This window comes from Crocodylus porosus, unplaced genomic scaffold, assembly GCF_001723895.1.
Source record: "Crocodylus porosus isolate Cpor-Errol unplaced genomic scaffold, CroPor_comp1, whole genome shotgun sequence".
NCBI lineage: Eukaryota > Metazoa > Chordata > Crocodylia > Crocodylidae > Crocodylus > Crocodylus porosus.
In genome coordinates, this window is record NW_017728925.1 from 19,001,966 (window position 1) to 19,014,440 (window position 12,475).

Genomic DNA, 12,475 nt, shown 5'->3' on the forward strand with positions numbered 1-12,475 from the left:
TTGAGCTTAATATACTTTAATCAATGTATAGAACACACCAGTGGTTGTGTTTCCAACTTTCATTACACTATTTAATTGATCCCTCTGTGCAGGAGCTTCTCTCTCCATGGCAAACCCTACTGGATCTGAAGGGGCAAAGGAACCAGTTAAGCACACTGATTAGACGTCAGAATCATTTCAGTTTTGACATAATGAAGAAGAAACCAGGCATCTCTTAATACAAGGATGTTCCATTTAAATACAACTGAACTAATAGCATGACTCACATTAATTAATCACATCTCTAATACAAAAAATGTATTTTAGAAGTGATCATTTTTAAGTTACATGAATAAAAATGTGCAGATTAACAATGAAAGTGTTATTATTCTCACGCACACATTAGTAAAATGTATAAAACTACATGCAAGAAATACATTTTCTCTAGTTCCTGAAAAACTGCTCTGTTAGCAACATGTCCTGGATATGGAAAGTTCCTTGACACGCAGACTGCCTAGAACGATACCTTTCTAAACTTCCTACCTGAAAGTGACCCTCACCATGAAGTCCTTCCAAAATGATGAAGAGAAGGCACATAACAATCATACTTCTCTGGAGTGGATTAAGAGCCAAAAGGCAGACAAGGTTATCTGGGTAAATAGGATGCCTTTTATTAGATCACCTGAACAGTTGAAAAATTTGTTCTTTACAAGCATGCTTCTTCAAGCTTTGGGAGAGCCAAAAGGCTGTTTTTAACTGGTTTGAGCAAATAAATGGTACTACACTGCAAAGACCTGCTCTCTGTAACATACTCTTTTTCCATGGCTCTTTTCATATCCTGCCCTGTATGGAAAACTGTCGGCCTTCCCATCTTCTAAGACCACGTTCTAATGGACTTCAACACAGTTCGGACCTTTAAGGAAGTCTCATTGTTTTATCAGAAGCCTTCAGATAACCAGCACGTGATTTTTTAAACATGAATTGGGGAGGGGGGGGGGGGAGTTAACATTATGCACTGCCTAGCCCTTTGGAGCATCCTGGAGGAGCAGGTAAGTAGGGATCTGCATGTACAGCAAGTTGGCATGAATTGCACAGGTTGTTTTAAATTGCTTTCACACTTCCAGTTCTCACAAACAAAAAACTCCAGTTCAGCTGACAGCTTCATACTAGGCAGGCTATGTTTCTGTTCCTGTCTGTCTGGGGAAGGACAAACGGCCTTTCCTACCAGAAAGAATGCAGATCTAATATAATGAGTCTGAAATCTGGGCTGGAGGACAAAAAGTGGAGCATGCCAAAGGCAAAACAACATAAAGCCACATTTGAGTGTGAAACACAGAAAATGTCAGTGTGTGCATGCACACACACATTTATCCTGTGTGCATGCATATATACATATACACATATGCACATACATGTATATATCCACACAGACAAGCACATATTCTCATAATGACACCCACACACTTGTTTACTCACTAATTAACCAATTCAGCAGAAGGGCTCTCAGTCATTACTATGAACTGAGTTTCCACTGCACAATGAAGCAAGAGAATTGCAGCAGGTTGAGGATCAAGAACTAATGAGAAATTAGCAGTGAGGTGACCATAAGAGGAACAAAAAGATGAAATGCTAGCTTGTTTTTATAATTCAACACTGGGAAGTGACCACATCTAGATATGCTCTCAGGCTTGTTTTTAGTGTGCAGATTATTAGAGAAAAAAGGTGGTGGGAAGGGCAAGCAGCAGTTTGGTAGGAAAGTGCATATACACAGAACAGCGAAGTGTCAGAGGGAAACTTATGAAGCCCTGGGAAGTGAGAGAGAAGACAGCAGACAGTTTCCATCTGGAGAAGAACAGAAATCTTTTAACTTCTCAGGTCTGGTTGACATTATAAATCTCTGCAGGTATATCTATGTCAGTTCAAGTGTGAAGAGATGCAGTTCCTGACTAACACTGCTCTGCTGGTAGACCCCTAGTTCTGGGGGTATGACTCCATCCACACTGTTTTTACAAAGATAGCTTCTTTCATTCGTGGGGGGAAGGTTTTAACTATGCTGGTACGAAGCACAGCTTTGTCATTTCAGCTGCCAGCACTGCTATACCTGTAAGACTCCCCGAGCATACACAGAACCTTGCTGCTCTCACGAGAAGCTTGTAGGCAACGTCATGTAGAGAATTCTCTAATGAGCGTCTCCTGAAACAGAAGAGTCTTAATCATGGTGGACCTTATCTGCTCAGAGCACGCCACAGCAGAACCACATAAATGATTCACGATGGATTTTATAGAACTGTAAATCTATTAGCCATCTCCCTTGATTTTATTTACATTTCAGAGTGCATACGATATAAACAAATGCCAAAAAATGTAAAATGAACTCGATTTATCCTAAAGTTCTGGAAGATAAAGTCATAACATCCCCTATTTAGTCAAGTATTTGTGCTCTTATCATAATGGTATCTAAACAAAAAATGGTGAAATACAAATTATGCAAAATACACTCCCTAAAATAAAATATTCAGAATTCAGATGAGAAACCTTCTATTCAGTCTGTGGGCAAAAAAAAAATAAATGAAAAAAATTGCATTGAGTTTTTAATACTGGATTTGTATTTTAGGCAATTTAGTATTAATTACAGTAGCACTGCCTCTTTCGTAAGTTCTTTATCTACTTTCTCCGAGTCAAGCTATTTAATATTGGTGATTGTGGAAAACATTTGTTCATAATTATCCAGACATACACTGGAACAAGACTGAAACAAGAGCAGCATGCAAAAATGTATTTAAGGACTATCATCCCAAAATGCTGCTAAAAGCTATTAACCAGTACGTGTTAATTGCCACAGCATTCATATTAATTTTCACTTCAGGCCCGACATTGTGGAATATTTCCCCTGATACATTTTAAACAAAGTTTAATTTAAGGAACTGCTTCTATCAACACTTATGAAAATTAACAGCCAAGCAATTAGCACTCATGAATTATCCCTTCCCCCATGCGTTCTACAGCTTCATTGTTAAAACAGTTACTAAAGGAGAAATTGTTGGTTTTTATTAAGTTACCACAATCGCATTCACAAAGAATCATACGGCACAACCAAGTGGCACAACTCCTGAAGACAGCTTTTTCAGCATTTGTCAAGACAGAACAGATGCTCTACCTTTTGTTTGATTTTATTTATAATTTGGTTTTATTTCAATCCCTAGTAGCCAGGTAAACCTCTCGGAGCCAGCGAAGACAGAACACTTCCATACGTCCTTACAGCTAGCTTGTGATTACAAATCGAAGGAGCTGAAGTCCACTGGAAAGAGTGTGGTGCTCTTCTTGGGTACGGGGACGAAGTTTGCACTCCTGTGATTCCAGTTTATGTTAGAAGCGGAGTAGTTTCTTTCCGTCTTTCTGGTCCCACCTGCCTCTCCCCCATTTTGCATGTGACATCATGACTAGGCTCACAGTTCCCTGTTGGCTGTTTTGAGCATTTTTAGCATCTGTTCCTGCTTTGATTTTCCTGGAGCACTTTTGCGCTTGATGACATGCTTTTGAGGACATAAGGTATGCACATAGTTGCACCATTTAGGCAATAAGCATCTCTTAGAAATACATTTGGCAGAAATGGGTCTTGTTAACGTTTCACTAACTAGAGCTTCCCCAGCAAAGTTAGCAAGGATTTGTGAGCTCGATGGTTGCAGGCTTACGTCACAGATAACAGCAATGAGTGTCAATGAAAGGCTCTGCAGAGGTCACGCATGCTGTTCCTAAGCAGAGCACAAAGCTGCCCACTAGGTCATCAGACACTATCTGTGTCACTTGAGAGTACCTTGCTGGCATTTTTCTGTTAGCGTAGATGGTCACCCAACTGAGCAGTTCTGACACTAATCCACGACGCTAAATAAGTGTCCTTTGAGCTCAGTGTCTCAGAGACAGAATACCTTCCACAATCATGGTTTCCACCAGCTCATGTGATGTGGATTTGTGGTTTGAAAATAGACTGCATTTCTATAACCTTTCAATCAGGAAATACCGTGAGCTTGGCAATCGTTAATAAAGGTAGGCAACTGGCATCAGCCCCTTTTTATAGATGGGGACATGAAGGACCAGAGCGATTAAGGCCTTGGCCCTTGGTTCCATGGAACTGACTCAAGTCTAAAGCACTTGTTCAAGAGCAAAAAACTTGTACAGCAGGAACCAGATCTTCTGAATCCAAGTGCTGCGCTTAACCACAAGACCAGTATTACTCTCTCATGTTGCTCACCTTGCACTTGGTAATGACTTAATCATACACAATTAATCACTTCTTCCCCACATTGAACAGCTACGTAGGGAAAGGGGAACAACAAATACTTAAAATAAGATTAAAAGAAAACTCCTGGTGCAGGCAAATAAAAAATACCACTTCTGGAATATGCTATATCTGCCTCTACTGTGCAAATTAGACTAAAGACACCTTGGCTGCAAATTTCTGATGCCTTAATAGAGCTCTCTATACAAATTACAAATGAATTGCATACAAAAGTCAAAGGCTTCTAGTGGTTCCAAATTCTCATCAGGTTATTAGCATTTATTAAGCTAAGGCCGTACACCTGCATGATGAACACTGCAGATGCTTTCTAGCTGTTGGGGCTAAGGATTTAGTATACTTATTTTAAGAGGAAACCCAGAACTTCAGAAACTGCAATTGGATGGTAAGTGCCATGCTTATTTTGGAGTTTTTGGTTTGTTTTTTTAAGGACGGGGGAGATTCTAGGTCCCACAAAACTACAACCATTTTTTGTTTGGTTACGTGACAAGAACTCCTAGTGCTGATCAGAGAGCTTTCAGTCTGGGTATATTTTACAAGCTATATTTTCTAATTTATTTTTGATAATTCAATAAACTGATCAAAATCCAGGAGGCAATTAGAGCGCTTTAAAATGTTATGCAGAAATGGCTGGAAAAACAAACCCTAAACTTGACAAGAAAACTGCTGCAAAAATGAGACATTTTAATAAAGTGGCCTGTTTAAAATTACAGAATCTAACACACCTATTTTAAATCAATTATCTTTAAAAAATACATTAATAAACCAACAGGAAAAAATGAATGTCAATTAATGATTGTAGTAAAAGTATTCAGAAATGCAATTCCAGAGTTAGCACAAGTACACACACCAAGAGTGGACAGAGGATAATGCGCTTTTATTTTCCATAGACCTTTTCCAAACAAACAGAAAATCTACATTACATTGATTTTTTTTAAATCAAAGCCTTAGTTATAATCTTAGAGGATTTTAGAGCCATTCTAGTCTCTTGAGTAAATACATAATTAAGTAGGGGTTTTTTTTAAACATGTTTAATTAGGCCCCAAACCCCTCCTTGTCCTCCACCCCCCTACTTCTCCCCAATTATGTACCGTTTTCCCAAGAGACATGAGTGGCTCTGTTAATTATGTAAATAAGGCATGCGCTATTCCCAGAAAAAGAATTATGAATATTTGTGGGAAAAATACTGCTCATTTCTTATCAGTTAAAAATATTATCGTAAACAGCGAAGTTTTGTAGCGCCTACAACATTTCATTGAAAACAGATACCTTTGGTGTAAGAACAACAAAAAAGCTTGGTGTTCCTAATTTAGGGCAGGTGAAGTAATTTACTGCTGAACTATATAATATTGGTACTATGGCTCAGCCCAGATCTAGTGGCTTTTTCAAATAGCCTGGAAGAAAGGAAAGCACTGACATAAACTTACCCAAAGTAGCACAAACAATGCTGCTATAACTAATACAATCTGATTATGCATTCACAGAATGCTAATTTGATCATTTTGTAGTGTTATTTGAATAGGCACTTTAATTTCTAGGTTTAAAAAAAAAAAGGGCTTGACTCAGATATAATTCTCTATTAATCACCAAGGTGTCACTGAATATCATATTGATGCATTTCACTAAGATGATAAAAAATGACTAACATGTACAGTATAATTTCCTTCAAATGCTAGCCATTTTCATTACACACCTGCCAAACGCATCAGTATTAAACAGATGAAAATAAGATTTTAATTCTAATACATATTAAAAAAAAGAAAAGTAGCAGCAATTAGGACGGTAAAAAGGATGGTTTTTCCATTTCCAAAATTTTCCAGAAAATCCCTGCACCTAACTCAAACCATGCTCAAGTTTTACAGGATTTCGACCTCTGAAAATTTAACCTAGAGAGACACCCCCCACCTCCTCCATCTTCCGCCCAGAACATTATCTGCTATTCATAAACCTTTGGTAAATCAGAATTGAAACACTCACCACCACCAAAATCTGAGCAGCAGACAGAGAAGGCCATCTTGCTACTGCTAACATCAAAGCACTGGTATCACTTATTCATTATGCTAAAACAACGGTCACAAACAGCAACTTAGCACTAATTACTGCATGCTAATAAATGCAAGATAACATGCACAGACACCATGGTTTAAGAGCTGCAACTACCAATATTTAATAAAATGTCTTTCTACACGGATGTAATCAAATTGCATATCTGATTTCCCATATTAAAAACACTTAATTGAATGTGAAAATCTCGCACCAAAATGGTAATGATGCTCAAACTTGACACTTCCACAGAAGCCCCCACAAATAAATCCAATATAACACAGAACATATCAATTATATTGGTAACTGGTAATTGTTCTGAAACAACGTGAAGCTTTTTTATGACCCCAATATTCATATTTCAGTTTTCTAGGGTTTATGACAGAAAAGGTATAGCCCAGGCTAGAATGGAGCATGTAACAGGAGATGGTTTATGAAGTACCTGCATTCAGATACCCAAGTTGACCAATCAATCAGGCTCCAAACCTCATCTACATAAGCAGATTTTGGTAGGGAGCTGAGTGTGTTGGGGATAGGACTAGTGAGAAATGTTTTTTAAGCCATATTGTTCTGCTGACTGTGCTCAGATGAGGGTGGTATGCAAAGTGAAGTGCAATGATTTGCATTTATATTTTGCATTTCTTACGTTGCTGTATTTTTAAAGGCACACTAGGAGCACTTGGTTTAATAAAAGATATCACAAAGCACCTGGCCTGCCCACGAGCACTGAAAGCCTTTGATACCATAATTGCCATTGTTTGTGGAGCTCTTCCTACCAAAATCTAAGAAATTGTTTACACTGTGGTCGCCAATACAAAGTAAGCACCCTCAGGGAAGGAGTCAGAAAAGTTTAGCACAGTGGCACTAAACTTTATGGGGAAGGAAGAGAATTGATCTCTCCAAGGCAAATAGCCATAAAGCCTTTAGACTAGACTAGATCACACGGACTCTTGATACGGTCTAGTATGGTATTCCCTATAGTTTGGCTGGTATACTGCTCAAGCTGTACGGTTTCCATGTACAATTTCTTCTCAATTAGCACATATAAAAACTAGTACTACATACTACTGGAATGACAGAAGTCTGGGCTTAATTAATTAAGGGATGCACCAACTCTGGTGACAGCATAGAATGCTAGACAGAAATCTTCAAATTGCCTCATTTTGATTAACTCATTTTCCCTCGCATCAATTCAGCATGCATTTCAGCAACAGCTACAGCTATAACCAATGACTGGAATTAGAGGATAAATTCAGATCCTGCCAAAGCTCAACTGATGGTTCTGGGCAACTAGCAAACCCACCAGCAATTATGGCCCTCAGCCAAACTCCAACACATTGCCCAAACCAGTGGCAGAAACACTAGGGGCCATGCAGTCCTGGGAGACTGCTCACACCACTCTTCCTTCACCGTTCCCATAACATGACGCATACAGGCCACTCCTGCCTCCTCCCACTTCCAGGCACCAAGGAGTGGGAAAAGTCCAGACTACGAAAAGAGGCTGATACGCTTCCTCCTCTACACAGCACTGCAAACCCCCAGCAAACCTTTACCATCTGTACTGCATTCCCTAGTTGGTGGTATAACGGAGGGACGGATGGTCTAGTAGTTTCCTTGTTCTGCCAGCCCTTCTATGGAAGCTTGGACAAGGCACTTGGGTGTAGATCCACAAAAGGTCATAGACACCTAACATGGACAGCAGGTGAAATGATGCTTTAAGTACAAGAGTGCAGCCCTTATAACCCGGCCTAACCTGTCAAGGACTTAATGCCCATAGATCCACAAGTTCCACTTCTCCACAAATCCAGAATTGCCTCCCTCTCGGCAGAGTGAGCAGCCCGACACCTACCTCACCTTGAAGCCCAAGTGGGGATGTCAAAACAGGGGCTCTCCTGCACAGCTCCCCAGTCTAAGACGCATGCTCCACTGCATTTCAAATGGAGCATCAGCCCCCTGATCCATTTCTCACTTGGGCACCAAGCTCCAGGAACAGAGTTGTCATCTGGCTGACCACCTGTTACTTCAGCATTCCCCACCAGTCACAGCCAGCGTGCTGGCCAATGGAAATCCCAATGAAAGATGCCTAACTCTCCCCACTCACTGCAAAAGAGAGCTCAGTTAAGTAACTCGGGGCTGTGAACTATACTCTGGGACATCTAAAAGTTAGGTACAGCATTGCTCAGCCTTGTGGAAGCTCTGAACTCAGCCTTTAGTTTCTCTCTGCCTCATTTTCTCAGCTCCAAAATGGGATAAAGTCCTTTCCTACCTCACAAAGGTGTTGTAAGGATAAATACGGGCATAACAGTGAGGCACTCACAGACTTCTGATGTGGGGCTAGACAGGTTAGATCAAACCAGTGTGTAATGCAACAGAATATCAGTACTCAGGCTCTCACCACCACCTGCCTAGAAGTGAGAGGTCTGAAAGCTGCACTAAGTATTTTACTTAAGCCACCATGTGTTGGAATGGGGACACAAGTCTACAACATCATGTACAAAGGCACAGCATGCATATCATTCACTCGGTATTTTCATGCTTCTATTGCACCTGGGAACCATTGCAATTAAGACTAAAAGAAAGGAGTTTCTAGATAACCCGTTAAAGATAATTAACTATAGACCTGCTATGCTTTTTAATTAAAACCTAAACAAATATCTTCATATCACACTTTCATAAGGGCAGAAGGATTGAGCTAACCTTCAGGTCAGGAGACAGCCGAATGTCAGAGGAAAAAAAAAAAAGCTGGTTCCCTTACCTTGCCATCAAATTTTGAGTACTCATTGAAAGGATTGTTCAGCTGCAGTGGGCACTGCTCAAGTCGCACAGACAGTATAGACTGCTTCCCCAAATGTGGAGACTTGACTTTGAAATTCTTTTTTTCAAACAGAGAGCTCAGCTCCTCTGCTGCAGTTCAAAAAGGAGATAAAAACATTTGCATTACTACATGCAGAGAAAATACTGTTTAGTGTAGGAAGATGATGAACTGGAGATGAATTAATAAAATACAATACAATACAGGCTGGACAAAGTAGAGAAGGAGCCCACCATTCACCCTGCAATGGAGGCCCAATCACAATCAGGCCCAATGTTTAAGATTATGACACACGTGACAATAACAGTAATACTGATATCATGCATACTTAGAAATATAACAGCTAGGGAAGACAGACAAGCTTGTGGTTCTGGGTTTAATCTAAACCTGATGGGGTTAATGGGGGGCGGGGGAAGAACCTCTTGGAGCAGGCTGTCTCAGTATGGCCTATGAGTAGACTTCTTACACCTCCTCTGATCCAGCACAGCAAATGTTGTATACTTCCCCAAAGTAAGCACGCTGCATCTGTAGGCCTTATTTGAAAAAACAAGACTGGTAACCCCATTCTCGAGACAAGTATTTTGGGTCAGAAAGAAGTACTGTGACGAAATGGTGACAAAAGCTACTGTGCAATTGTCAGGCTTATGGAACCTAATAAAGGATGGTATATGACACAAGGATGCTGGATAGCCAGGGAGAGTTTAAACTCAAATTTATGGACAGAGACACTTTTTTAAATAAAGGGAAAGTCCTTGTTACAAGGTCACTGCAAAATCAGGACGGATGAATATAGCTCAAAGCCTATAACGCTTTAGCCTACTGGTATCAACGTCTGATTCTCTGGTAACCATGAGTAAGTCCGGACAAGTTTGCTAAACATCTGCTCAAGGAGCAAACGACCCCCAAACTCAATCAATCTCTCTCTGAGAATCAGCATCAATTCCCCTAAACTGATTGTGCTCTGTTCTGTATTCATACGTTTGGATTCTCTCACATCCCAAAGATTTACATGCTACTCCTCCAGAGAATTAAAACAGCTACTAAGGCAGATTGAACAGGGACTCAAAAACCATTGTTGCAGGCAGTCAGTTCATTTTTTAAATTGTGAAATTAAAACTTGTCAAACTCTAACTAGTAAAAAATTCAGTTTTATTTTTATCCAGCAGATTGCCTGAAAATTCACACAGTTGGCAAGGGTACTACACAGATGTATGTACCAAAAGATACCCAACTGGCCTGGGGGTGGGATGGAGGTTAACCCAGAAAAGTGTGATTAAACTCTCTCCTTAACTGTGAAAATATATACCCCATTATGTATTCCATTTATATGGCAGGTTTGTTTTCAGTTGCTCTTGTTTAAAAAAAAAAAAAATTCTCATTTGCAATTATGTAGTATTGTGAGCCATTATTTCTTGTGCCTTTGGAAGGCACTTTGTACCCTGGAGTTCTGTATAATGGTTTTATTGGTTCAAGTGCAAAAGCAAGTGGTTTATTTGCTAGTCTTGTTTCTTGGGAAATGTTTGAGATGTCTTTGTTTATTGTTTTCTTTGCTGGGACGTGCAGAAAGAGGAGCTCTGGTGTTCTGTGTTCATTACTGTAGCATCTGTTTTGCTTTGAATGTTGTATAGTTTTTGAGTCCAAACCACGTGTGACTCAGGAGTTTAGAATTACAGCTTCTTCCACAATGCTGTAAGTATAGCTAGCTAAGAAATGGTTTCCCATCCTGAAAAATTTTGAGATTTCAAAAAATTTTCCCATTCTGTAGCAGAAGAATGAGCTCAACAGCCGTTAGTGGTTTTGTGCAAAACATGAGACAGAGCTAACTGCCCCAAAAGAGCCAGAAGGCCTAGTACTTAAAGCATTCACCTGGGATGTGGAAGACTCTCTCTCTGTCTCCGTGTCTCCCCCTCCTTATCTATAAGTACCAAATAAAACAGTTCAGGAAAGAGACACTGAGAAACACAGCCACCCCAACTGGAAGGCCTGGTTAAAGTCTCGACCCAAGTCAGGAAGAGCAGAGCCTTGAACCTAGGTCACAGCCCTAATCATCTGACTATTTGCTGTTGGTGAAACAGGCATATTTCCAAAAAAGTCTCAATTCAGATGAACAGACATATGTAACCAATGTTTACTGAAAAATTCCCACCCAGGTTTGGCTCTAAGAAGGAAGAGGCCAAACCTAGTGGAACTGGCAGGCAACACTGCTTTTAACAGCCTTTGGTTTTAGAAAGGAAGGCAGAGAGCATGCCTTTACAGTGCACTAGGATTTACTATACTGCACTCACTTTCTGCTCAAAGGAAATCTTCATAATTAGCCTGCACTACATTATTATTTCTCTTGTATGGAATTTTTTAGCTATATACGTTATTCTCTACAGGTCCAAAGTGTCTCTAAGGCTGTCTCAATGGAGTGTAAAATGTACTGGTTATTTATCCTGCTTTTTGCCTACTTCATTGCATATTTCAGTTTCATCAATATCTTATTGATAAATTCATCTGAACAACAAATTAAGCACCTTCTTAGGCTGTCTTGTAAAGCTTCTCTAACTTCACTGCTAGCCTTCCTTTTGGTAGGTGAAACCCACCCGGGTATCATTACAAAGCCCTGGTGGACAGATGGGCAACATTTAAAAAACACACACATATGCACATGTGTGCAAACACATTAGTGCACCCCATTACTTTTCATACTATCTTTTAATCTCTTTCTCAACATTCCTCATTCAAAAACAAAACCAGAAAACTCCTGGTTGCAATTTACAGAACCACAAAATATTCAAGAAAAATAATCTGCAACAGAGAGCTCTTGCAGCAATACAAACAACATTTGTGTGGAAACCAGGCATACGTGGCCAAAAAAGCTGATCAGCAACTTAAACAAAAAACACATTAACAAACAAACAAAAAATGCCAGTATCTATATACTAAATATTTATCTGCTTTTATTACCACTTTGAAATGTATGGCCAAACAACTGTTTTAGTGTCAAGTCTTGTTATTATTCTACCCTGAGGATCTGAGTTGGGCATAGCAAGTTTAACTGTTTTAGAGAACAATAACATGCTGTTCTCCAAGTAGATATCTCTAACATGAATGTTGCTGCAACACACCAGTGCTGCTGTGAGAGAACTGAGGCATGGGGAGGGAAGCAGATCTCTGGCACAATGGGAACAAAGTCTAGAGCTCTAGTACCTCAGACATCAATGTCTACCTTCACACGGCTGTTTACAGGGTCCCCTTAAACACTTGCTCATCAGCTTCCCCCTACACATCTCTACTTTCCCCTAGTCTACCATTACTCAAGGACTACGTACACGTGCAGCCACAGGCCTACTCTCATGAAAACG

At 39.9% G+C, this 12,475-nt stretch overlaps 1 protein-coding gene across 7 annotated transcripts in view; it reads right to left on the reverse strand.

Annotated features, from left to right (window-relative positions):
• MAPKAP1 (mitogen-activated protein kinase associated protein 1) overlaps positions 1-12,475 on the reverse strand; it is a 137,907-nt gene that overhangs the window by 95,217 nt on the left and 30,215 nt on the right. For all 7 annotated transcript variants that reach the window (XM_019541049.1, XM_019541046.1, XM_019541045.1 and 4 more), the window contains one exon: positions 9,072-9,220. In XM_019541049.1, the coding sequence (XP_019396594.1) occupies positions 9,072-9,220 (149 nt within the window). The remainder of the gene's footprint in view (positions 1-9,071; positions 9,221-12,475) is intronic.